The following is a 27,379-nucleotide window of genomic DNA, read 5'->3' on the forward strand; positions in this document are numbered from 1 at the left end:
AATGTAGGATAATCAAAACTTTGAGGACAGCCTGAGCAACTTAGTGAGATCTAGTCTCAAAAATTTTTTTTAAAAAGGGCTGGAGATATAGTTCAGTGTTAGATCTCTTGCCTAGCATGGGTGAGACCCTGGGTTTGATCCCTAATACTGTAAAAACAAAAAAGAGGTATCAAATATAACATATTTTTATTTCATTAATTTATTCATTTGAGACAGGGTTTCGCTAAGTTGCCCAGACTCACCTTGAACTTGGGATTTTCTTCTTGCCTTAGCCTTCCCAGTAGCTTGGAATGCAGGGTGTGCGTGCCACCATGCCTGGCTGGACATTAAAGCCATCAAAAAATCTAAATATAATTTTCCCATAGAATAGTATCTCAAGCAAGAAGCAGTGGCCAAGGGCAAAAAAATATAAAAGTTTTGCTCTTCTATGTTTTTTTCTTTTATCAGAGAATAAAGTTTTTTTCCAGAATGTGTCAGTAGACTTCCCTTTATCTTATTGACCCAAACTGGATCAATGCCCATTCTCAGACCAATCTGTGACAAAGGGAGATAGGAGTACCATGCTTAGTTGAAATCAATTGAGATTCACCCCTTGGGGCTGACAGATAAGTCTATCTTCCTTGAGCATATGCATTACCCCAATACTCAAGTCAGATTTCTGCTAGCAAGAAAGGTAGAAAATGGGTGGGAAATGGCTATTGGGTAGGCAATAGTGACTGCAATACATGGTTTCCCGTTTCTCTTAGGGGAGAAATTATATCTTTAAAAAGTCATATCTTTAACATGATTATAAATTCCAAGGGATCTGCCCCCCCCCCTTTTTTCTTTTCTTGTTTCTTTTTTGTTCTCCTTAGGTGACTATTGTTTTGTCTTTTTTCTTCATTTAAAAAAAATTAGTTATACATTACAGTAGAATATATTTTGACAGAATATACATACATAGAGTATAACTTATTCCACTTAGGTTCCCACACTTGTGGTCATACATGATGTGGAGTTTCCCTGATTGTATATACAAGTCTAGGAAAATTATGTCCAATTAATTCTACTCTTTCCTATTCCCCCGCTTCCCTTCATTTCCCTTTGTCTAATCCAATGGACTTTTATTATTTTCCTCCCTAACCTCCCGTGTTTTGGGTTAGCATCCACAAATCAGAGAGAACATTTAGCTGTGTTTTTTTAGGATTGCTTATTTCACTTAGCATGATATTCTCCAGTGCCATCCATTTACCCACAAATGCCATCATTTTATTTTTCTCTATGGCTGATTAATATTTATCATGTATGTATGATTTGGTCCCTTTTGGCAGTTGCCTCACTCACACAATTTTAGACATCTTTTCTCTTCCACTCACTGGAATTTCTGTATTGTCCCAAGCTCTTTCCCATCTTAGGATCTTTGCATCTCTGCTGCTGCTTCAGATCAGTAGTGGATGAAGCATTCTGATCTTTATGAGCGTCAATATAATTATCCATAAAATGGGGATATAATAGTGCCTACTTCATAAAGCTATTGTGAGGAGTAAGTCATGTATGTACTGCTCTCAGCAAATAGCAAGTGTTCCATAATTAAGAAGAATTGTTAATTCCAGGCTATCAGATTGTATCCTTATTCTGTTTCCATGCTGAACTGTCCTTTTCAATTCTACCTTATCCAAAAACAATTCATTCCATTACAATACTAACCCAGGTGGAATGAAGTAAGTGCTAAATGTATTCACAGGATGGCCAGGAGGCCCAATCAAACCTCAAATGTAGACTTATTTGGAAGTAACTTCAAGCAGTCATTTCCCAAGGAAGTTTCTCATAATACACAGTGACAGGATTCAAAGAAATTGATGTTTATCTTATAACTTTAAATTTATGTGTCATTATCAGACATAATTGTGTATTAACATCAGTGCACTGCGAATTACTATGTTCCTACATTTTCTTACAGTACTGGGGATCGAAACCAGGGGCACTCTACCACTGAGTTATATCCTTAGCTCTTTTATTTTTATTTTTTAAAATTTGAGACAGGGTCTTGGTAAGTTTATCAGACTGGCCTCAAACTTGTAATCCTTCTGCCTCAGTCTCCTGAGTTGCAGAAATTACGGTATATGGCATTATTCCCAGTTTATGCTCCTATATTTTATATGGACCTCGAGCACCATATATAGAAAAAACTTTATGTTTCATATTCAAGTTATTTCATTCGTACTAACTCTGTAAACATGCTCAACACGGAATACATAGTCCCTAGCAAGAGCATATATAATGTTAAGTACACGGATTCTAGATCCAGATTGCCTAGGCTTGAATCTACTTAGCTCTGAAATCCTAAGCAAGTCAATAAACTTCTTTGTGTATCAATTACTTCATCTGTAAAATGATGATGACAGTACCTACTTCTGATTTTGGGAGCATTAAATTAGTTAATACATGAAAAATGTAATGTGTGTGTGCTTGCCATTAGCATTAATAATGTCGCACACAGAATAATTACATTGCATTTTTTTTTTTTTTAATTCTTAAAAAACGGTGGGGTGGGCCGAGAGGATCTGGATCTCTTTTGACTTCTGAAAGGTCTCGGGTATTAAGTAAGGCCTTACGTAGCAGAATTCCATTTTGGGAAGCCTGGACACCATGTTTTCAAAAGGAGGTGGCATTCTGCTGAGAATTCCACGGGTGGGGGTAAGCGCTTTTCCTAAGGCAGCCTAGGACTAAAGCAGCGCCACAGATACTTTGGGTGTGGCTCCTGAACCGCGGCTGCAGAAGCTACGGGCCTCTCAAACTTTCCACGTCCAAGTCGTAGCACAACGCAGCTCCCCTCCGCCCCACCTGCAGGTCGCTCGATGCCGCCTCTCGCTCCGCCCCTAGTCAGGAAGGTTCCCCGCAGCTCGCAGCGTGCCGGACGTGACAAATGGAAACCGCACGTCCCACCAGTACCCTCGCAGACGGACAGCGCCTTGGAGCAATGGCAGCGAGCCGGCCCCTTTGGGCCGGGGCCAATAGCGGCCGCTCTGCTTGGCGCGCCCTGAGCCGCGGCCGGGAAGGGGCGGTGCGGGAGGCGGGGCGTCGGGGGGCGGTGCGGGCGCGCTCCCGGTGGGCGAGGTGCTCAGCATTCTGCACGCGTCTGGACAGCGCGTCGGTCGCATTATCCTTCTCTCAGTCTCCAACCTCTCGCCCTCGCCTTATTGCCAAAATGTCGCTGTCTAACAAGCTGACTCTGGACAAGCTGGACGTTAAAGGGAAGAGGGTCATTATGAGGTAATTTTATAAATCTGCCTGCGCGCCCGCTAGGTTCTGCAGCAGCCTTGTTGGCCCCGGGCGGATTTGCTTTCCCATCTGCCCAAAGTTTCTTTCACCATTCAGCGGGATCCCTGGGGTCTTAGTTTGCAGGACGAGGCTGCCCTCCATTGGGGCTGAGGCTGTGCCCGAGTTTGTGGGTTCCTAACCGTATTTCTTTTAGTCCAGGAAGCGGCTGTAGTCACCTTTTGGGAATAGATCCTACCAAGAAAGGGCTCAGATTGCCGGGACCTATTTTGCCCCTTTCTTGCTCCTGAAATGCACTTACAGCCCTTCATTGGCGAATGGGACCTAATTCTTAGCTCCAAAGTCTTAAGGCCCCAAGAAAGGGACCTTGAAAGGTCATTTGGGTAATTTCCCTTCCCCCACCATTCTAGACCTTGCCAGACAAATGAAAAATTACCCTCATTTTAAAGCTCCTTGCACAAAAGGATATGTTTCTCAGGATGTTTCTTTAAATGTTCAAGTGTGGAAATCTTCTAAAGAATTGGGGGTGAGAGGATGGGGCGCACCGGATGAGGCCCCGCAGAGTTTATGTAACAAGCCTCTGCTGCTCTGTCGTTGGACTTCGGGCCAAGGGGTTTGCATCAGGATTGTGACACATACTGGGTAATGGTAGCGCAGGGTGTGGCTCTTCGTACTTGCTATCCTCCAACCTCATTCTGCCATGTGGGTAGAGAAGCAGGATATTAGAAGTGAGTAAGCCTCCCCAAGCACGTGGGGGTCTCTTACTCTGCGCATGTGGAATCGTGGTCATTTACCAACATGGCTTCTCCCTCATCTGCCAGAATTACTAGCATGGTGTATGGAACTTTACATTTATGTATCCTTTTTGTAATTTATGATACATTTCTGCATGCCAGGAATAAAGTGTATGAGGATGGTTAGGTATATAATTGATGAACTTGACTGTTCATGTACCCTAACAAGATTCAAGGGTGATATTTTTAAAGGGCCATAAGAATTTCCATTGATTGCCTTGTGCAGCCCTGACCTTTTAGGGAAGTGGTTAGTTGATGGGCATGTATGTGAATGGTGTGATTTAGTCCCCTTTACGTTGTGGGTCAGTTAAGTGAGTGAGGCCATCTTTTGGATATTAAGGAATGCATAAGGCAGTAGAGGAGTAACTGCTTTAAACATGAAGGCATTTATGAACTAGAGAACTAAAAATTAATGTAGCTCTCCCCTTCTCATTTCATTTTGGCCAGGAGTAGTTTGTAGATTGCCTTCTTTGCCTTGCTGTGGAGATAGACAGAACCCAATAGGAATGTCCATGAGAAATACCTGATGTCCATATTTCCCCAAATGGTATAGGCCTTTGTAATCTGGGCACAGCGGCCATCCTAGTATTAGATAAGGATTCTCTCTGGACCTTGTACCATCATCCTAAGCAAAGGGGATAGTCCCACTGGAGAACAGGCCAGGTGGACATTGGCCTACAACAAGCTCTTAGGTTTTAATTATTTTTTCTCATTTCCACAGTGCTTAAGGATGACTTTTTCAAGGAATGGGTCATTGTGCTAGTCACCTTGCTATAAAGGCAGTAAGGAGCTTTATCTCCTCTTTGTAGGGAAACTGGCTTGAATTAATTTGGCTGGTTGCACGTGGGAGCACAGGAGGTGCTTGTCTTTTCTGCCTCTGCACCCAGTAAAATTTCATTTAACACAGATTTCTAACCCTGAGCCTTGAAATGATTGGCTAGTCCTATTTTGCTGATGGAAGATGACCTGATCAAGGTTACTGAACTAGCAAGTTTGTAGCAGAGCCAGGACTACGATTTGGGTCTCTTTGGCTACCAATCAGATCCTCTACATATTTGAACATAATGACTAAGGACAGGTTAAAATAGACCTTTTGTCTGCTGAAGGTTACAGTCAATAAATTTCCCACTGTAAATTGTATTTATTTAGGCTGAAGACAGGAAGTTACTTTGTTCCCTGATTATTAATGTATCTTTTTTGAACAGAGAGTCACATTGTTGGGATTATTATTTTAGAAAGGCCCAGGCAGCCCTGCATGCTCAGCTCAATTCCTTTTTGTTTCAGTGCCTTTATGTGGTGGTGGCTGGCAGTGTTTCAGAAATGGGGCCTCCTGAGTAGTGGCTGCTTCACGTGTCTCCTCTCCTTTGTCCTGTGGAAGGGAACTGTGATGTTTGCTGACTTGTCTGATGGTCCCCTAGTTTGAATTGCCCAGGGAAATCAGCCATTTTGTTGGGGGAACTTTACATAGCCAGAAACCTGACTGGTTAATTATCAGGTTCTACATCAGTTTTTTTAGGACTCCCACTGACTTTACAGCCTCTTTGAATAAGTTTCCTTCTTATTTTTGCTATCTCATTTCCTTTCCTTTCTCTCATAGGTTGCCAGTCATCCTTTGCTTGCTTGTAAAGCACTTCCCCTTTCCTTGCTCCCTCCTGTTTTTTAAACCTCACTGGTTTTCTCTAACTTGTTGTAACTTGTTAAGCAACAGCCCTAATGCAGTGGAAAGAGAGAGAAAAAAAAAAAACTCAAGAGCAGGAGAAGAAAAGGCTCCAAAACAGCTATAATACCCCAATTTTCTAGTCAGGGACAGTGATCCGATGACATAGTTCCTTTGAGAGTTTTTAATGAAACTGTGTCTGGAGTCCTGAGAATTAAAGTAATAAAGACTTGATAGTCTTATTCCAATCAAATCAATGTTTAGAATTTTTATTTTGAAAATAATTATAGAGTTACAGGAGAGTTGCAAAAATTATACAGTCAGGTCTTGTTCACCCAGTTTCCCCCAATGGTAGATCTTAAATTAATTATAGTAAAACATCAAAAGTGGGAAACTGACATTGGTATAAAGTGTATATAGTTCTATGTCATTTTATCCATGTGTAGATTTGTGTAATCACCACCATAATCAAGATATAGAACTGTATCACCACCCCGGTCTCCCTCATGCTATCCATTTATAATCACACCCCATTTCTAATTCCTGGTCATTGCTGATTTGTTTCTAAAGTTTTGTCATTTCAAAAAAGTTATACAGGAGTGGGGTTGTGGCTTGCCTGGCATGTGTGAGGCACTGGGTTCAATTCTCAGCGCCACATATAAATAAGTGAATAAAATAAAGGTCCATCAATAACTAAAAACATATATTAAAAGAAGTTATATAGCCAGGTGAGGTGGTGCACACCTGTAATCCCAGTGGCTCTGGAGGCTGAGGCAGGAGGACATGAGTTCAAAGCCAGCCTTAGCAGTTAAGCAAAATAAGCAACTTGGTGAGACCCTGTCCCTAAATGAAATACAAAAAGGGGTGGGGATGTAGCTCTGTGGTTAACCACCCCTGAGTTCAATACCTGGTACCAAATATATAAATGGAATTACATAGTATGTAACTTTTGGGGATTGACTTTTCCACTCAGTGTGATTTCATCAAGATTTATTCAATTTGTCACATATATCAATAGGCCATTCCTTGGTATTGCTGAGTAGTTTTCCATGGTATGACTGTATCATAATTTATTTAAACATTAATTCATTGAAGGACATTTGAGTTGTTTCCAATTTGGGGCTATTACAAATGAGGTAAGTATGGACATATGCTGTAATTACTGTAGGGTAAATGCTTAGGAGTGGAATTTCTGGGTTGTATTTAACTCCCCTTCCTTTTTTCTGTGTTGGGGATTGAACCCAGGGCCTCGCACATGGCGTGCAAGTACTCTACAATTGAGATATGCTCATAAATTGCATTTAACCTTTTTGAGGGAATTGCCAGATTGTTTTCCACAACTGCTGCACCATTTTACATTCTTACCAGCAGTGTACAAGTAAACTCTGCATCCTCAGCAGCAGTGGATATCTCATTTTTTAAATTTTAGCCATTCTGATATTCATGCAGTGATATCTGAATTTGTTCCTGAGGCAAAGCTTGGGAATGTTTCAGGAAAGTACAAAAGGAAGGGGTGCAGAGTTTACATAAAATGGAACAAGTATAATGTGTAGGCAAGAGCAGTTACTGTGTTGGGAGTCCTAAGAAGAGAAGTTGAAAGCAGAGTTTCTGAAAGTGTAGGAGATGATGAGGGCAGTGAGGGGAGAGTACAAATCCAATTTTCATCAGTGAGCGGATGCCATGGCAACATCGATAGATGAGACAGATTCTTGGATATTTCTGCCCAAAGGCATTCTTTCCTGTAAGGTTCTAGGGGTAGGGAGGAGCCATGCAATGGATAGCTTGTGCTCACCCTCTTGCAGGTCTTGCCTTTCTGGGAGGCTGCAACTGGGAAAATGACCCACTGTAATGGGATACTTGGTTCTCTTTGAAATGTACTTTGAGGCTGGCAGGGGCCTTGTTCAAGATATTTAAAGAAGATGCTGAGAATCAGAATCAAGTGGCCTGAAACTAAGTAGAGTATATTTCTTTGGTTAGAGGCATACTTACTGCCTTTTAGTTTTGAAGGCTTTCTTCAGAATGATTGAATATAGAACTATTTCCCTCATTTTACCTTTGGAAAGGCCGCTATTCCTGAGGTAGATAGGGGCTCAGGCCTAGGACATATAGAAAATGTGGTGGTTTTCTCACTAGTTCTGAAGGATTTTGTGGTCATCTCCCAGCCCTCAGCTGTTGAGAGGAAGCAGGTGGTGCAGAGGGAAGAAGGAAAAGATGGAGTTTTATGATCAAGGACAGCAGCAATTTTCTTGACTATTTCATACTTTTCTATAGTCCCTTAACAAGTTTTTTTTTAGTAATGCTGGTTGGTTCTGTCTTCCAAATCACAGAATTATAATTTGGACAAGCATTAACATATAATATTTAACACTTTTGTGGTACATAACTGTGCTAGATACTCTCTAAGCACTTTACAAATTTAATTCTCTTAATGACTGTGAGGTAAAGTCTATCATTCCCATTCTACAGATAAGAAAACAAATAATGATCTTTGCAGGCAAAACAGACCTTAAAAATGGGTGCTATAGGGCTGGGCTTATGGCTTAGTGGTAGAGCACATGCCTCGCATGTATGAGGCCCTGGTTCAATCCTCAGCACCGTATATAAATAAAACAAAGGTCCGATGACAACTTTAAAAATATATAAAAAGGTGCCATACATTATTGCTTTCAGTCACATAGAAGTAGGCTGAGGTTCCAGGGAGTTCAGAATTGGTTCTTAAAAATGGTAAAAGCAGTGATCTGTTAGGTTAGAAGGGAAAGATTGTGGTACATTATTAGCTTGTGACATTTGACTAATTCCTTCTAATGATCTGTCAGGTGGGCTAAGGCACATGTCTCATCTTTTCAGGATTTTTTAAAAAAAAAATTTTGTTGTTGTTGTCAGTGGACCTTTATTTAATTTATTTACTTATATGCAGTGCTGAGATTGAACCCAGTGCCTCATACATGCTAGGCAAGTGCTCTACCACTGAGCTTTGACTTCAGCCCTCCTTTCAGGCTTTTTGTATTGTCTGTTCTGAAGGATACTGTCTGAGCTTGGTACTTGACCCTGGGTTTCTTCCTAGTCTTAAGGCTGCAGGCTTTCTCCAAAAAGAACGATAGTCTTTTTTTTTTTTTTATTAATTTTTCAGTACCAGGGATTGAACCAGAGGTGCTTGACCACTAAGCTACATGCCCAGCCCTTTTAAAAATATTTGTTTTAGTTGTAGATGGACACAATACCTTTTTTATGTGGTGCTGAGGATCAAACACAGTGCCTCACATGTGCTAGGCAAGCATTCTACCACTGGGCTACAGCCCCAGACCCCCACTTAACCTTTTTATTTTTATATTTTGAGACAGGGAGAGTATTGCTAAGTTGCTGTAGTTGGTCTCAAATTTGTGATCCTCCTGCCTTAGCCTCCCAAGTCACTGGGATTATAGGTATTTGCGACCTCCACCAGGCAATGATATTCTTTTGATGTGTGTGTTTTTTCCAGTAATGGGTGTAGAATCTAGGGGCACTGTGTCCCTCAGCTACATCCTCAGTGCCCCCTACCCCTGTTTTATGTTGAGACCAGTTCTTGCTAAGTTGCTGAGGCTGGTCTCAAACTTGAGATCCTCCTGTCCCAGCCTCCAGAGTTGCTGGGATCACAGGTGTGCACCAATTTATTTTAATTTTTATTATTTTTAAAATTAATACATTATGATTATATATAATATTGTGGTTCATTGCAACATTTATATATACATATAATTCGCTCCGTTTCATTGTTTTGTATTTCCCCTTTCCCTACTCATGATCCCCTTCTACTCTACCGATCTCCCTTCTGTTTTTAATTGGTTAATGTGTTTTATTCTTCTAATTAATTTTTTCCTAGTTCTTATAATTTAAGTTAGGCTTTATTTTTTGAATTTTTTAAAAGTATGCTTTAAAAAATTCAAAAAATAAAACCTAACTTAAAAGGGCATAAATCATAATCTCAACAAATTATCACATAATGATCACATTTGTACCATCAATCAGGTCAAAAAGAACATTACCAGAAGCCCCCTCTGGTATTCTATCCCGGTGGCTAATTATTATCTTGACTTTTAATGCCCCTGTTTTTTTTGTGTGTGTGTGTGGAACTGGGGATTAAACCCATATTCTTGGGCATGCGAGGCTAGCATTCTACCAACTGAGCTATATCCCCAGCCCCCGCCTCTGATTATTTTGAAGGTGAGGTTTGAACTTCTGGCTTACTTAACTGGTTCAGTAAAAGTGCTGCCCCTGATCTTGAGAGAACAGTAAGTTGATCTTGGTTCTGAAACTGAAATTTTTGTTTCTTTTTTAGAGTGGACTTCAATGTTCCTATGAAGAATAACCAGATAACGAACAATCAGAGGTAATGTTCTTGCTAAATCTGGGCTGGGTTTAAGATGTATGTTGGTGTGAATATATAGGATAAAATGGTTTACCTTTCATATTGTAAAATTATAGCAACTTAAGCCATGATTTTGGCTTTCTTTCAATCTACCATCTGGTTTGCTTTCTTAAGAGAATGTAAGAATTGAAACATTCTAAATTTTAAAAATATTTAGTTGTAGATGGACATAATAAGTTTATTTATTTTTTTATGATGTGCTGAGTATCAAACCCAGTGCTTCACATGTGATAGGCAAGCACTCTACCACTGAGCCACAACCCCAGCCCCTGAAAGATTGTAAATTTATGAGAAAATACAAACTGAAAAAAAATCATCCTAAGAAAGTGATTTTTCTCTCTCTTCTCTATTTTTTTTTAATTTGAAGAATTTGGAGTTGTTCTTTTTTAAAGAAATCAAAGTTGTAGGTTAATTGACTTCTTTTGTAAAATTCAACTATGCAAGAGAAGGATTTTTAATACCAATAATTATTAAGCTTACATATAGTTTTATAATACTATTCCAGATAGCTTTAAAAAGTCAGTTTTGAGAATTTTGATTCATTTTTACTTTTATTTTTAATTTAATTTATTTCTGAGACATGGTCTTGCTATGTTGCCCAGGTTGGGCAGGAATTCAATAACTAGCTTTAGCCTCCTGAGTAACTGGGATTATTGCCATGACTGGCTTTGATTTGTTTTTGCTTTTAAAAAACAAAGCAAAAGACTTCAAAAGTAATATTTTCAGTCAGTTTAGCTGTTTCAGTGTCTTGGATCCTAGATTCAGACAGAAGCTGTTTTTTTTTTTTTTCTTTTTAGAAAATGTCTACTTTTTTTTTTTTTTTTTTTTACCAGTGCAGCATAATTGTACACAATGGTGGGATTTGTTGTTATATCATTCCTTAGTATTTACCCTTTCACTCCCCTCCTCCCTATCCTTGGTTCCTTTCTTCTTTTCCACTGATTTCCCTTGGATTTTTCTGAGATTCTCCCCCACACTGTTGTTTTCCCCTTTTTCCTTTCTGGCTACCACATGAGAGAGAAAACATAGGACCCTTGATCATCTGAGTCTGGCTTATTTCATTAGATACAATGTACTCAAGTTCTATCCATTTTCCAGCAAATACCATAATTTCAATTTTCTTTTTCTCTTTGGTACTAGGAATTGAATCTGGGGCCACCTAACTGCTGAGACACATCCCCAACCTTTTTTGCTTTTTATTTTGAGACAGGGTCTTACTAGGTTGCTTAGGGCCTTGCTAAGTTGTTGAGGCTGGCCTTGAACTTACAGTCCTTTTGCCTTAGTCTCCCAAGCCACTGGGATTACAGGCATGTGCCATTGACTCATTTTTCTTTATAGCTGAGTAAAACTCCATTGTGTATATATACCACATTTTGTTTATCAATTCATCTATTGATTAATAGCTAGGCTGGTTCCACAATTTGGCTTTTGTGGATTATTTGCATAAATGTATGCATTTTATAGTATGACGACTTTAATTCTTTAGGATAAATACCAAGGAGTAGTATAATTGGGTCATATTGTGGTTCCACTCTTAGTCTTTTGTGTGGTTGTACTAATTTACAATCTCACCAGTAGTGTAAGTCTTCCTTTCAGAAGCAGAAGTTTTAAGTGATAGTACTGCTTTTATTTTAAATTTTAAATAAAAGTTTGAGCTTGAAAGTTGCTTCTCAAGACCAGTGTTACCTAAAAGAAATGTAATGTAAGCCATATTTTATTTAATTCAATAAGTCTAAAATAATTATTCCAGTATGTAATCACTATAAAATTAATTAAAGGACAGTTAACATTTTTATGCTGACTTTAAAATCCAGCATGTATTTTACACATATATAGCACATTTCAGTGTGGACTAGTGTCATTTCTAGTAGTCGATAGGCTCCATAATAGCTATTGGCTAATTACTAATGGATACCATATTGGACAGCGTAGGTCTAGAACCAGGATATTTTCAGGTATTAGTCCAAGAATAGGACCTGGCATTTTATGAGACACGTCCCTGCATTATCATGGCAATAAAATCTTTGTACACCGCAACTCCAATCACCCCCCTTTTTGTGATGCTGGTTGTTCAACCCAAGACCTCAAGCATGCTAGGCAAGCACTCTTCTACTGATCCTCATCCCTTTTGACTGGTCTTGATTTTCATTATCCTACATTATATAGAAAAGATTCCATATTTGCCTATTAAAGTATTTAATGAATAAAAGCATAGAAACATGTCTGGGTGCATCTAGTTTTAGGAGGACACAATACCTTTATTTTATTTGTTTTTATGTGGTGCTGAAGATCAAACCCAGTGCCTCACACATGCTAGGTGAGTGCTCTACTGCTGAGTCACAACCCCGGCCCAAATTTATTGATTTCATTGGGCAAAGTTTATACATGATACAGTTTATTTTTATATAAGCAAGTTTCTGTATCTGTTACATAGAATAAAATATTTTAGAAACATTACTTTTTTGTTTTATCATTCCCTTCTTTGCTCAACTATCTCTTTATCACATTTTCCCTTGTCAGCCTACATAAAATCTCCACTATGCTTTTTTTTTATTTTTTTAAAAAATTTTTCTTAAAGCCTTTATTTGTTTAGTTTTTTTTTTTTTTTTTTTTTTTTTAATGTGGTGCTAAGGATCAAACCCAGTGTCTCACACATGCTAGCCAAGTGCTCTGCCACTGAGCTATAGCCCCAGCCCTCTACTGTTATTCTTCATTCTTATCTTTTATCTGCCTTCATTGCTTTACTTTCTCTATAACTCTTAACATGATCTGATAAATTACACATACATGCATACATTGTGTGCATGCTTTTGCACATACACACAAATACAAACTAAAAAAAAAATCATCCTAAGAAAGTGATTTTTCTCTCTCTTCCCTTTTTATTTTTTTTTTAATTTGAAGAATTTGGAGTTGTTCTTTTTTAAAGAAATCAAAGTTTTAGGTTAATTGACTTTTCTTGTAAAATAACTATGCAAGAGAAGGATTTTTAATACCAATAATTATTAGGCTTACATATAGTTTTATAAGACTATTCCAGATAGTTTATTTTCCTCTGTTAGGATTCTACTTACATGAGAATACAGATTGTTTATTCTAATTTTTATTTATTTATTTTGGTACTGGGGGTTGATCCCAGGGGTGCTTTACCACACTGAGCTACATTTTTGAGACGGGGTCTTGCTAAGTTGTGCAGGCCAGCTTTGAACTAGAAATCCTCCTGTTTCACCTCCTGTTGTGGCTGTTTTTGTTTTGTTTTGTTTTTAACTTTTATATTCTTTGCACCTAGAATGATGTGACTGGCACAAAAGAACCATTTAGTAAATGTTTGAAGGAAGCTGGGCAAGGTGGTGCACATTTGTAATTCCAGCAATTCTGAGGCTGAGGCAGGAAGATGATAAATTCAAGGCCACCCTCAGCAACTAAGTGAGACGTTAGCAACTTAGCAAGGCCTTATCTCAAAAAAAATAAAAGGAACTGGGGGTGTAGCTTAGTGGTTAAAACACTCTGAGTTTGGGCTGGGGATGTGGCTCAAGCGGTAGCGCGCTCGCCTGGCATGCTTGCGGCCTGGGTTTGATCCTCAGCACCACATACAAACAAAGATGTTGTGTCTGCCGAAAACTAAAAAATAAATATTAAAAAAAAATCTCTCTCTCTCTCTCTCTTAAAAAAACACCTCTGAGTTTAATTCAAAGTAAAAAATGCTTAAAGGGAGTTTTTTTTATTATTGTTACTGTTTTTGATGGTGGGGACTGAACCCAGGGCCTCCTGCAGGTTAAGCACATGCTCTACAACTGAGCTGTGTTCCCAGCCCTGATTTTTTTCTTTTCTTTTTGGTACTTGGAATTGAACTCAAGGCCTTGCTTATGCTAGGTAAATACTCTACCATTGATCTACATCCCCAGCCCTTTTGTTTTTATTTTGAGACAAGGTCTTACTGAGTTGCCCAGGCTGACCTCTCAAACTTGTGATAATCCTGCCTCAGCCTTCCAAGTAGCTGAGGTTACAGGCATGTGCCACTGTGCCAGCTCAGTCCCAATTTTTTGATTAAAATATAATAAATGTAATACATTATAGAAACCAAGTTCTATATAATGTGTTTATCTTGTGTATATAAAAAAGTGATTTAGTATCTATAATGGATGCAGAAAAGTTGCTACATATTTCTTATTTTTTTCCCAAATATCCTTTGTGGTTTCAGGATTTGAAACATTATGTCTTTTATCATCACTTAAGAATGGTGTTTTCAGAAGTCTCCAAAATACCATATTGAGTTTCTAGGACTCGCAGGACTCTGCATATAATTGTTCTTATGTCCAGACTTTATTACAGTGAAAGGATACATGACAAGATCAGCAAAGGGAAAAGACACAGGAGGAGTCTGGAGATTTCCATGGCACAGGCTTCCAACATACCATGAGGGGATGTATTAGATGGGCTCCTTTCTCCACAGTGAAGAGTGTAGTGATTGCGTGCAGTGATTTTGTCCTGAGAAGTCTATTAGACTCTCATCCCATTATTTTTTTATTTGTTTATTTTCACAACTACATATTAGTTGTATGTATTAATGGGATTCAGTGTAATATTTCCATACATGCATACAAAGTGCACTGATCAAATCCAATCACCCTTTTCTGACCTTTCCCACCCTTCCCAATCCTTAATAATCACTATTCCACTTTAAAGATGACTTTGTTTAGATACCATATATGAGAGAGAACACACAGTACTTGCCTTTCTGGTTTCATTTAATATGATATCTTCTAGTTCCATCCATTTTGTTGAAAATGATAGAATTTCATTCTTTATGGCTGAATAATACTTCCTTGCGGGGCTGGGGTGTCTCAGTGGTAGAGCACTTGCTTAGCATGTGTGAGGCATTAGGTTCAATTCTCAGTACCACATATAAATAAATAAGATAAAGGTCCATTGACAACTAAAAAATATTTTTAAAATACTTCCTTGTGTGTATATACACATGGTGTGTGTGTGTGTGTGTGTGCGTGTGTGTGTGTATGAATTTTTTTCTTTATCCATCTGTTGTGGGGATCTTGACTAATTACCCTATCTAAGCTATAGTGAATAGTGCTGCAGTAAACATGGGTATGCAAAGATCTCTTTTGTATGCTGATTGCATTTCCTTTGACTATACACTCAGGGGAGCTGGTTACATAGGTACCCTTTGCCTAGCAACCACCCAAATTTTAGACTTCTAGATGGGAGCAGATGTTCAACATAAATTACCTTGTTTATACAGTTTAGGAACAGTGAACAGCCTTGCCAGTTAGAGAGCTGAGAGAACATTCCAGTTAGAGAGCTTAGAGAACATTTTGAAAGCCAAGTGCCTAGACACCTGCCAAGGGTCAACCTTCCAAGCAGGTCTCCTATAGATAGAATATTCAGGCTTGCTTTCCTAACTCTTTTCTGCACAAGGGGCACATCCGTGATGACGCTACAATCCTAGGTGGAATATTGGCATCATATTTAACTTCTTCCCCTGACACGAATTTGAGGGATACCACTGACTTGCTGACAGTACATTTGAAGGAACTTGGAAAAGTAAAGGGGCTTTAGGTTTTTTAAGTCATGAATAAAGCATGTCCCAGTAATCCCTAGGAATAACATTGCTTTGTCAACTATATGTATTTATTTTATTTTTTTCAGGATCAAGGCTGCTATCCCAAGCATCAAATTCTGCTTGGACAATGGAGCCAAGTCAGTTGTCCTTATGAGCCACCTCGGCCGGCCTGATGGTGTTCCCATGCCTGACAAGTACTCCTTAGAACCAGTTGCTGCAGAACTAAAATCTTTGCTGGGCAAGTAAGTGCCAGGCTCTGGTGCTGGTTGAGTATATAGGAGGACAGATTGTCAGGCATGTTGTTACTGGTTTTTTATTTTCAGACTGCTTGAGTCGCTTCATCTGTTGCTCCCCCTAGGGATGTTCTGTTCTTGAAGGACTGTGTGGGCCCAGAAGTAGAGAAAGCTTGTGCCAGTCCAGCAGCTGGGTCTGTTATCCTGCTGGAGAATCTTCGCTTTCATGTTGAGGAAGAAGGGAAGGGAAAAGATGCTTCTGGGAACAAGGTAGGTCCTGTGATTTTGACATTATTAAAGATTAGGTCCTGAATCTGGAAGAGACTATGATGGAAGAATACAAGAAGCTTGTGTTTTTTCTTAGACACTTTCTCATTGAAGTATAAAATACAAGTAAGAATGCACAAACACACAACTTGATGAATTATCACAAAATAAATGCATCTTTGTAACTACCACCTGGGTCAAGGAATAGAATATTACCAGCATCCCAGAAGTCCTTCTGGTACTCAAATGGTTTTGAAATATATGTGAACATTCTTGGGGTATAAGATTATTCAGTGAATTTGATGATCATGGTGATATTACCTTGGATTTGAGGTATTTTTCTAAGAACTATAAAACATTTTGTTTGAATCTGTCTTTAAGATAAGGGGGTGTAGGCTTCATCCTCATTTCAGGAAAAGTCTCAGGAAAAAATACTAAGTTTCAGAAAGGTAGTCATTTGACTAAGTTAATGGTGCTATTGCTGGACTTTGTAGCTAAGGTCATTAGATCAGCAAACTTTTTCTGAAGTGGCTAGATAGTAAATATTTTAGGCTTTGTGGGTCTTTCAGTCATAAAGGCCATATAGTCTCTGTTAGCTCTGCTGGGCTCTACCATTGTCATGCAAAAGTAGCCATAGATAACCCACAAAACAGATTACTATGACTTGACAACCAGAATTCTATTATTAAATGATCTTTGAGCATGATTTTTTTTCTTTATTCTTTCTAGTCCTACATGACAGTAGAATCTATTTTGATTTATTTATACAAGTATGAAATATATCTGATTTTAAATAGGATCCCAGTCTTGTGGATGTTTGAGCATGATTTTGAATTTGATTCACTAGGAGGGAAGCTGAAGGCAGTTTTTAGTACTTTCTTCCATTCTGCTGGTCTTTAGCATCTGAGAACACATGCTCTGAGGCTGGTATCTCAATCCCCTTTCGACTTCTGACATTTCTTAAGGTCATTGGGAGTGACTGCTTTCAAGCAGTTTCTTTTCTTAGCAGCACAGGCCCTGGTTTTGCCTTATCCTGCCTTTGGCACAGTCTTGATAAAGTACTAGGAGTCAAATGCTGACCTAAAATTTGGTGCCCTTTTAAACTGAAACCCAAGATGCACAAACTCTAGGGCTTAGAAATGGTGGGAGGCAAACTGGCAAATTGGGGCAAAATGTTTTATTTTATGATGAACTGCTTATGCTATTCCGTGATTTATTTTTTAGTAGTTAATTCACTTGGCATTTAGTGTCTGATGGCTTTCAATACCTGAAATTTCAGGAGCCTGGTGATAAGTTCAAACTGGATATAAGAATACAGTGAGGACCTAAAATTTTTATTTTATCCAGTATAACCACATTGATCTTTCAGAATGAACATCATCATTCTTCTAGTTATTGGCAAATTAAAAATGAAGAATGAGTTATGATTATTATCGTTTGTTCCTATGGCACTTTTTTTGTGGAGAGCCTTTGATTTATCCCATTTTTCTAATATTATATTATTATTATTATTATTTATTATTATTGGTACTGGGGTTTAACCCAGGGGCACTTTACCACTGAGCTACTGAGATATGTCTCTGGTCCTTTTTAGTTGTATTTTGAGACAGGGTTTCACTGAGTTGCTAAGGGCTTCACTAAATTGCTGTGGCTGGCCTTAAACTTGCAACCCTTCTGTCTTACCCTCCTTAGACTCTGGGATTATAGGTGTGGGCCACTGCACCTAGTGGCTCCTTAAATAGCTCTTAAAATGGAATGGTTATCATGCCTTTTTGGTTGATAGGAATAGTTGAAGGACAGAGAGTAATTTCCCAATGGTTATACAGTAAATTAATGTAAGAGCTAGTCCTAGAACCCAAGTCTTCTGATGTTTGAGCATAATTAACCATTACTTCATTTATCATCTTCCAGTTACCAATGGTAGATGGCTTGCCATCCTGAAGAGGTTTTAGGGGCTCCACACTCTGTATTTTTAGTGTTCATGGCTCTGTAATTCTTTGGGTCATTAGTGGAAAATGCCATTGTTTGTGGTGGCCTCCTTCACCTCTTGATACATACAAAAATGGGAGTGGGCAGTTACTAAAATAAACATCTGTTCTGTGCTGTGTACTATTCTGTGCCATGTCCCCCTTCATCTGGCATACTTCCTGTGTATCCTTGCTTAGATGCCTGCCAGAGACTTTATTTTGCTCCTCCTGCCATTCTGTTTTCTGTCTCCTTTGGGGGAGCCCTGGATGGTGAGCTGATACTTTGCACTTGTGTTTCATTTCTTTTCTATTTTTTTCTCCTCTCTCTTCATAGAAGTGTATGTCTTGATTTCTCAGATGCATAACTTTGAGGGAAGGCTGTAAAATACCTCCTTTTACACCAACATAAAATGTTTCTGAGGTATTTTTCTATTGTCATATTTAATTTATCATCTCTGTCCAAACCTTTCCTTGTTGCTTTTATGAGGGATATGTATGAGGGCCACTTTGCCTTTGCAGAAGGGCCTTGGTAGTTAGAAACTTGAGTCAAGTATAATACTTTTACAAGAATATATTAAAATAAGAAAATGAGTTAGCATAAGGAAAGGGAAGAACAGTCAGAATCTTGACCTGCAGGTTGAAGAGAGACCAGTGGGATGTGGTTAGCTTCAAATGATTAAAGGTTAAGCCATGGTTCAAGAGTATTAGGTTTGTAATTTTGAGGGAAGGTGAGGGAGTGCAGGATCATGAAGAAATAACAAGAGGACCTGGAATATTTGGGAGAAAGAAACAATCCTGTTAAAAATTTGCTGTTCCACCTATTCAAGGTCTTCAGAGATGTTCAAGAGGACCCTCAGTGGTATGAAATGCTTTTACAAAAGTTAGTTGTCTTTGGAGCCATAAGCACTTCCTGTGTTGGCTTTTCATCACAGTAGTTGTTTTTCTTTGCAGGTTAAAGCTGAACCAGCTAAAGTAGAAGCTTTCCGAGCGTCACTTTCCAAACTAGGGGATGTCTATGTGAATGATGCTTTCGGCACTGCCCATCGAGCCCACAGGTACCAAGAGCCTTGTTGGATACTGGGCTGAGAGCAGCTTTCTTGTTTACTTGAGCAGCTCAAACTCGAGGTTGCTTTTAAGTATTTCTGCATTGTATTGTGATTGTTTCAATTTCTATCTCTAATTGGAGCCACTATTGTGGCTCTTCCTGATCTAGAGAGGAAACAAAGGTAAAAACGTTGGGAATTGTCAAGCATTTTATGTAGCTTTAGGAAAAGGTTTCTCTTTCTAATGGATATTACTTTGGGAATGTTTCCAGATCAGAATCTTAACATTCTTATCAACTGGTTGATTACTTATTGTATAATATTTCTTTTGGGGGTATCTGGGATTGAACCCAGAGGGGTTTTGACTACTGAACCACATTCCCAGCTGGTTTTTATTATGAGACAAGGTCTTGCTGAGTTGCTGAGGCTGGCTTTGAACTTGGTAATCCTCCTGCCTCAGCCTCTGAGCTGCTGGGATTACAGGTGTGCAAGCACTATGGCACCCAGCTTATTGTATATTGTAATTCAGCCCTTTGCCTACTGAAGACTATTACTTGGGTATCTTAGAGTCTGCCTAAGTTCATTGCTTTTTACTCTTTCTGTTTGACCCTGTTTATTAGTCAAAAACCTTATCATGTACCTAAATGTTTTCTGTTGCAGTTTCAGGATGAAAAATCATGATTTCTTAGAAACTCAGAATGAGAAAAACATTTTAGTGATGAGGAGCTGGCTTCTAGGACTGGGAGAAATGGTAGAGTTTTATGAGAATTTGATTGTCTTTGGTCTTTTCTAGCTCCATGGTCGGAGTCAATCTTCCACAGAAGGCTGGTGGTTTTTTGATGAAGAAGGAGTTGAACTATTTTGCCAAGGCGTTGGAGAGCCCAGAGCGACCTTTCCTGGCCATCTTAGGCGGGTATGAAAAACACTTTTGGATTATGCTTTAAGTAGTGTTTGTGTGGCAGTAGGCCATAACTTGGGTAGTTTATTGTCAGATAGCATAGTCATGCTGAGTAATTGTGGAGAATTTAATAAAGGGACTGTCTATACAAGTGATGGTAGATTTAGGGACACCAGAAAAGGACAGTATATAATTGGGCTAGCAATATTCATCACCATCCATAGGCCTGAAAGGGCAAAGAAGGGAATACAGAGAGGGGAGTTATGTGGAAGAGCCTTCCAGTTAGAATGGTAGTGTTTATTCAATGGAAAGATGATAATCTGGCAGAAAGGGACCCCAGGGAAATAAATACTGTGATCTCTCTTCAATCTCCTGATGCTGCATCCATACCCCCCACCAATTGCTGAAACTCAACTGGAGGCCAGAGGTAAGGGAGTCCCTTGATGTGGTTCGTGCAGGTCCGCCTCCTGGGACAGGGTAGAAAATGGTTGTGGAGGGAAGAATAGGGAAAAATCTGCCAAAGTGCTCATCTCTAATTTTGAAGTTTTTATGAAGCTCTTACATACAACCTGGCTGGGAATAACTAGGAAAACCTGCTCCTGTATGTTCAATATTATGTCTTTATATCATTTAGACTTCATTTGTACACATTATGTACCTATTTTATGTTTGTTCCTAGGGGAAAAGGCAGCATATGGATAGTGAGATTCTCATGCTTAGTAAAGATTAGAAATTTCAGAATGGATAGTTGAAAGAATACGTTTTAGATGATAAAGTAGGGACAAGGGGCTGGGACTGCTTGGATGAGATAGCTTTGTGTCACTTGGCATGGCTGTTAGGTTGCAGCCTCTCTATTGTTACAGGAATATGACCCTTCTGTGAGCAGGATTTTTTTGCCCCCATGGGACTGGACACAGTCAGCATTTCCTGATGAAAATTGACTCTGGAGTTGGCTGTCAACTTCAGGTAGTTGCTCTCTAGGCTTTATGAGCCCAGTTTCAGGGTCCTAAAAATCATCCAGGGGGATTCAGGTTGTAGTGTTTTGTTCCTGTAAAAAGGTAAATTACTGGAATCATTGCCCCTCTTCTTCACTGGATTATGAAGATCAGACTCAGTTTTTTGATTTTCCTGGAAATGAGGATTTGAGCTGTCTGGCTTTGTAGACTTTCTGTAGACTTGTAATAAGAAGAGTGCCACCTAGTGGTTATGGTTAGGTTTATGTTCCCAATGGATGCTTGAAACCAGATAGATAGATAGATAGATATTTTTGCTATATGCCTATGATAAAGTTTAATTTATAAATTGGGCACATTGGGAGATTAATAACAGTAATGAAATAGAAGAATTATAGCAATATACATATTGTTATTTAAAACTTATGAGTTATTTATTTCTGGAATTTTCCATTTAATACTTTTGGATTGTGGTTGACCACAGGGAAGTGAAACTGAATAAGGGAGTGCTACTGTAGCTGTTTTGGTGAAGCTGATATGGAAAATTTTGCCACATTTCTTAATAGTGTAGTCTTCCTAGGCAATTAATAATTTCTGGAAAATTTTTACATAAAAAATACTTTATTGTGGAAACAAACATACAGAAGTTAAAAGAATAGCATAATAAACCCCTGGGTATCTGTTACACTGCTTTAACAAATTGACATTTTGGGCAATCTTGTTTTATCTGTGAACCCCATTTCGGTCAGGATGTTTTTATTTTTCCCCCGTCAGTACTTGGGGTTGAAGCCAGGGACACTCTACCATTGAGCTACATTCCCAGCTTTTTTTTTTTTTGTGGTGCTGGGGATTGAACCCAGGGCCTTGTGCATGTGAGGCAAGCACTCTGCCAACTGAGCTATATCCCCAGCTCTCCAGCTATTTTTTATTTTGTTAACAGGGTCTTGCTAAGTTGCTGTGGCTGGTTTTGAACTTGAGATCCTTCTGCCTCAGTCTCCATAATAGCTGGGATTATAGCCATGTGCCACTACACCCAACTAGGAATTTTCTTTTAAATAACTGCCATATATTATACATAAATTACTTTGTTAAGGATCATTTATTCTATAATAGTCCTCTTCTTACTTTCATCCCAACAATGTGTTGAAGAAACAGGGACATTTGAGCTGTATACTATCCCTTAGAGATGAGCATGTATTTTCTGTGAGTAGTGATGCCAAGATGGTGTGAAGATGATACATGTTCAGTAGAAACTGTACTTTGAATTTCGGTCTTTTCTTGGGCTAGTTATGTGCAGTACAATACTTTCTTGAGAAGAATGAGAAGCTAGAAGGGACAGTGAGCTGCACCTCCCAGCCAGTCATACAGTCATGAGGGTAAACAGTGTATAACTCTATAGTGTAATGTACTGCTAAGCTGTGGTGTGTTCATCAGGTTAAGTGCATTAAATGTATTTTTTCTGTTTTCCCCCCTTTTCATTGGTACATTATTCTTACAGTGGGATTTGGTATAATATTATTCATATATGCACACAATGAAACAGTATAATTTGATCAATTTAATTCCCCAGTACCTCCCCTTTCCCTCTTCTCCTGGTCTCCCTTTTTTTTTTTTTTAATGTTCTAATTAGTTATACATGACAGTAGAATGCATTTTGACACATTGTACACAAATGGAGCACAGTTTCTCATTCCTCTGGTTGTACATGGTGTAGAGTCACACCAGTAGTGTAATCACACGAGTATAGGGTAATGATGTCTGTCTCATTCTACTGTCCTTCCCATCCCCACACCTCCTCCACTCCCCTTATTCCCCTCTGCCCAATACAAAGTTCCTTCCTTCTTTCCTATCCCCTCCCTACTGTGGATCAGCATCCACTTATCAGAGAAAACATTTGGCCTTTGGTTGAGATTGGCTTATTTCACTTAACATGACGTTCTCTAGTTCCATCCATTAAATGCATTTTCAGCATACTATATTTTCAACTTACGGTGCCTTTATTGGATGCAAGTTCAGGAGTATGTGTGTATACACATTTTAAACAAATAATCCATTATTTGTTCAATGGATTACAAGTGAAGTAAACAGCCTCTTGGCATCCATTCCCCTATATCAGTGTTGTTTTGTACCATAAGATCTCTCCTAGGGTAGGCATCATCTTGTTTATTGAATGAAGAAGGAAATAGTCCTGAAGTGATTTGGCCATTTAAGTGGGATTTAAATGTATTGAAATGTTTATGGAAGGCTAGCTAGCTATTGCTTTGTATCTCTTACTTAAGATATTTTTTTCTCTCACAGGGAGGCAAGAGGTACATATGTTTTATTTTCCTCCATTGCAAAATAAGCTTCAAAAGGGCAGGAATCTTTGTTTTGCCCACTAATGTTTCTTAAACACCTAGGATACTGCTTGGCACAGATTAGGTGCTCAGTGAAGGTGTTGAATTAAGCAGTTCAGCAGAAAAATGCTGTAAAGCAATTGTCCCCAGCAATTGAGCATGGGATGTGAATTGAGACTAGAAATATCTATTTTTGTTCAGTGTATGTTTGTACAGTCTTATCCCCTGCTCTAGGATTAAGACAGTTCTGAGTAGATGCAGGGATCTCATGATTAGCAGGTACAGTTGGCAGTCTGGATCCTGTGAATTTTGAGGGGGTATATGTGGAATCTATGCTTTCTTTAGATAAGGATAGGTTTTCTTTCCTTTTTGCGGTGCTGAGGATTAACCTAGGGCCTTGTGAATGCTAGGCAAGTACTGTACTGCTGAGCTATACCTTCAGCCAAGGAGTAGGTTTTCTAAGCCCTTTTTTGATTTGATGTCATATCTTCAAAGATTTCTTCAAAATGGATTAGGCTTTTGGATTGGAGAAATACAGGGCAAAGTTATGCAGTACTTGGTCAATTTGGGACATTTTTTTTTTGTTCCTGCCTTAGCATAAAATGTCAGGCTCCGTTATATTATTACTTCTCTAGTTGATTGTTCTTTTGGTGGTTTTTCTTTCACTTCTAGAGCTAAAGTTGCAGACAAGATCCAGTTGATCAATAATATGCTGGACAAAGTGAATGAGATGATTATTGGTGGTGGAATGGCTTTTACCTTCCTTAAGGTGCTCAACAACATGGAGGTAGGAAACCAATGCCAATGTGAAGTAGCTGTTCATTATAATCACACTTATCTAAATTAAAAAAAAAAACAGCTTGATATGAACTCTCCCTAAAAACTCCTATTTTTATCTTAGCAAGTTGTTTTCTTTTTGTAATTATTCCTTTATCTCTTATCATCTCTGGTTGCTGTCTACTTTTGTGAAGCAGTCATGTTCTTAGTATAGAGGCTAATGTTCATCATCTTTGCCCCCTTGTATAGATTGGCACTTCTCTGTTTGATGAAGAGGGATCCAAGATTGTCAAAGACCTTATGTCCAAAGCTGAGAAGAATGGTGTGAAGATTACTTTGCCTGTTGATTTTGTCACTGCTGACAAGTTTGATGAGAATGCCAAGACTGGCCAGGCCACTGTGGCCTCTGGAATACCTGCTGGCTGGATGGTGAGTCACTTCAATATGAGTGAACCGAAACTTTTTTGTGTCATCTAGCCAACCAACTAACATTTTTTTTTGTAGTACTGGGATTAAACCCATGAACTCGTACTTGCCAGGCAAGTGCTCTACCACTGAGCTACAAACCCAGCTCTCTAACAAACATTTTAAAACACTAGGAGTTGGGTTCCAGGTGTTGCAGTGAGGCACTTTTTGTGGGAGAACTCATGGGGTGAAAGCAGTGGTATCAGATTTCTGCTGTCTTTATCAGTAATGAGATGAAGCACGAATGTTTCTTTTTCATCTAAGTAATGTTTAAGGACTTACTATGTGCTGGAGACACTGCTGTATGCTTTCATAGTTTGGGCTATTCTGGAGTATGTTGCTACCTAGAAACCTATATAAGAAAACTTCACATGAAATCATGAAGACAATAGAAGTATACTATTCACAAGAAAAACATATGCATTAAAGACTAATATGAAAAAAATACTAAATAGTTGATCATTGTGTTTTCCACATATTATTTTGACAGCTGAATAACGTTGTCTCATTGACATGCCCGTTTGCTGAGTCATTTTTCTTTTGTTAGGCTTTTGGGTGTTACTTCTCGGTGTGAGGCCTTTGGGTTCATCATTTCTCAGTGTGGCCCCAAGATCAGCAGTATAGGCACCATTTTTGGAATTTGTTGAAAAATGAGGGCTGGGGCTATGGCTCAGCCTGGCATGTGTGAGGCACTGGGTTCGATTCTCAGCACCACATATAAACAAATAAAATAAAGCTTTATTAACAAATTAAAAATTAAAAAAAAAGAAAAATGTAAATTATTGAGCTTTACTCCATAGCGACTGAATCTAAAACCCTGGAAGTGTGGGAGTAGGGCCCAACAGTTTGTGTATGAACAAAGTCTCCAGTGATTCTGATGCATGCCAGAGTTTGAGAACTACTGATCTAGTTCAGTATTTCTCAATTTCAACATTATTGACATCTCCATTTTTGTTGTGGAGGTCTGTTGTTGCCTTGTGAGGTATTTAAAGCATCCTTGGCCACTAGGTGCCAGAAGTGCCTCCCAAATTTTATCTTTAGAAATGTCTTCAGACATTGCTGCATGTTCCTTGTGGAGAGGCAGGTTTGACCCAGGTTGAGACCCACTCATCTTGTTCTCGATTGTCATACATAGAATGGTCAAAAATGCCTGTATTAAATAACTTGAAGTTTTCCCTTGAACTTGATCTTTTATAAAGTAGAACTTTTGAGTCAAAGGTCATAAATACATTTATAATTTTAAAGACTGAAGAGTACCTTTGGTTCTAGAAGAAACTCTGGGTTGTTTGGTCTTGATGAAGGTGGTATTTGTTCTTTCAAGTAACTTTCCTTGGCAGCTCAACTTCTCTTTTAACTCTATCCCTCAGGGCTTGGACTGTGGCCCTGAGAGCAGCAAGAAGTATGCTGAGGCTGTTGGTCGGGCTAAGCAAATTGTATGGAATGGACCTGTGGGTGTCTTTGAATGGGAAGCTTTTGCCCAGGGAACCAAAGCACTCATGGACGAGGTGGTGAAAGCCACTGCCAGGGGCTGCATCACTATCATAGGTAAGGTGTCCTTTACAAAGCTAATACTAAGGTGAACTGGCAGAATTCTAATCAGAGGAAGGTAGAGGGGGATCATTGACTATTCCTGGGCCTCATGGTGTTAGGTGAATCTTGAGCCAAATGGGTGCATAGTTCATGTAGGAGCATCTTAATGAAAGAGTTCCGAGTCATCAGCTACTTTTGAGTTGCCTTATGGTTTTGGTGCCATTAAACTTTTTTCTTTCTACTTTCCCTTTTCATCTGGCTTTCATTCAACAGGTGGTGGAGACACTGCCACTTGCTGTGCCAAATGGAACACAGAGGATAAAGTCAGCCATGTGAGCACTGGTGGTGGTGCTAGTTTGGAGCTCCTGGAAGGTGAGGTTCTTCCTTGTTTTTTGGCTTATTTAGGGGTAGGGTGGGGAGAAGTGGGTAGAACGGAATAAAGAAATTTAACAGCTAGTACTGTCATTAGCAGTCATTATTAGCTGGGCAGTACAAATGGAAGAACTTCAGATAAAGCTCTTGCATCCTTTTGAGGAGGGGAGGGGCAGATAGGAACTTGTTCTTAAACATGTCACATTCTAGTAGACCTGGGACACAAAATGCAAAAGTTGCCTAACTCCTGGCTATATTATCTTAAAGAATAGCTGATGTGTTATTGGGAAGAGAGAAGGGGGCATATCTGGCTTAGTTGGCCCTATAGTAATGCTATCTATGTGTATGTGCTCTCTCAAAAACAGGTAAAGTCCTTCCTGGGGTGGATGCTCTCAGCAATGTTTAGTACTTTCCTGCCTTTTGGTTCCTGTGCACGGCCCCTAAGTCATCTTAGCATTTTTCACATCTCCACTTGGCATTAGCTAAAACCTCCTCCCACATCAAGATTCAGCTAGTGGCCAAGAGAGGTAGCACCAGGAACCCTTAAACAGTTGCACAGCATCTCAGCTCATCTTTACTGCACCCTGGATTTGCCTATATTCTTCAAGGTCTCATTTAAATTTCTTAGTGACTAAACCATTATGCATTCTAGAGTGCATCTATTTATATTTTGCCTGTTAAAACAAAGTGAGCTGTGTTAGCTTAGTTCTCTTTTTGAAGTAGCTTATTTTGATTAGCTTGTCACTGTTCACTACTCGGCATGGAAACAAGATGAAATTCCAGTTTTAGGGAGAAGCAATTGATGAACTATTAAATGATCAATAAACATGTCCATTGAAACTGGAA

At 39.0% G+C, this 27,379-nt stretch overlaps 1 protein-coding gene across 1 annotated transcript; it reads left to right on the plus strand.

Annotated features, from left to right (window-relative positions):
- The first annotated feature begins 3,087 nt into the window (after positions 1–3,087).
- On the plus strand, positions 3,088–27,379 carry Pgk1 (phosphoglycerate kinase 1). The gene is made up of 11 exons (XM_046421511.2): positions 3,088–3,252; positions 10,025–10,075; positions 15,779–15,934; positions 16,051–16,195; positions 19,111–19,214; positions 19,996–20,115; positions 24,062–24,176; positions 24,416–24,595; positions 25,999–26,176; positions 26,435–26,533; positions 26,899–27,379. The coding sequence occupies exons 1-11, from the start codon at positions 3,188–3,190 to the stop codon at positions 26,937–26,939; spliced, it is 1,254 nt and encodes a 417-aa protein (XP_046277467.1). The 5' UTR covers positions 3,088–3,187; the 3' UTR covers positions 26,940–27,379.

Source organism: Marmota monax, unplaced genomic scaffold (genome assembly GCF_021218885.2).
Source record: "Marmota monax isolate L192 unplaced genomic scaffold, Marmota_monax_Labrador192_F-V1.1 WCK01_AAM20220418_F8-fsc00258, whole genome shotgun sequence".
In the NCBI taxonomy this organism is placed as follows: Eukaryota; Metazoa; Chordata; class Mammalia; order Rodentia; family Sciuridae; genus Marmota; species Marmota monax.

Bases quoted from the DNA above. Each gene is read 5' to 3' on its own strand.
- Pgk1 (XM_046421511.2), top strand. From the start codon at position 3,188: ATGTCGCTGTCTAACAAGCTGACTCTGGACAAGCTGGACGTTAAAGGG. The intron at 24,596-25,998 runs GTGAGTCACTTC...TCTATCCCTCAG, and splicing joins GAATACCTGCTGGCTGGATG to GGCTTGGACTGTGGCCCTGA. The intron at 26,177-26,434 runs GTAAGGTGTCCT...TTCATTCAACAG, and splicing joins GGGCTGCATCACTATCATAG to GTGGTGGAGACACTGCCACT.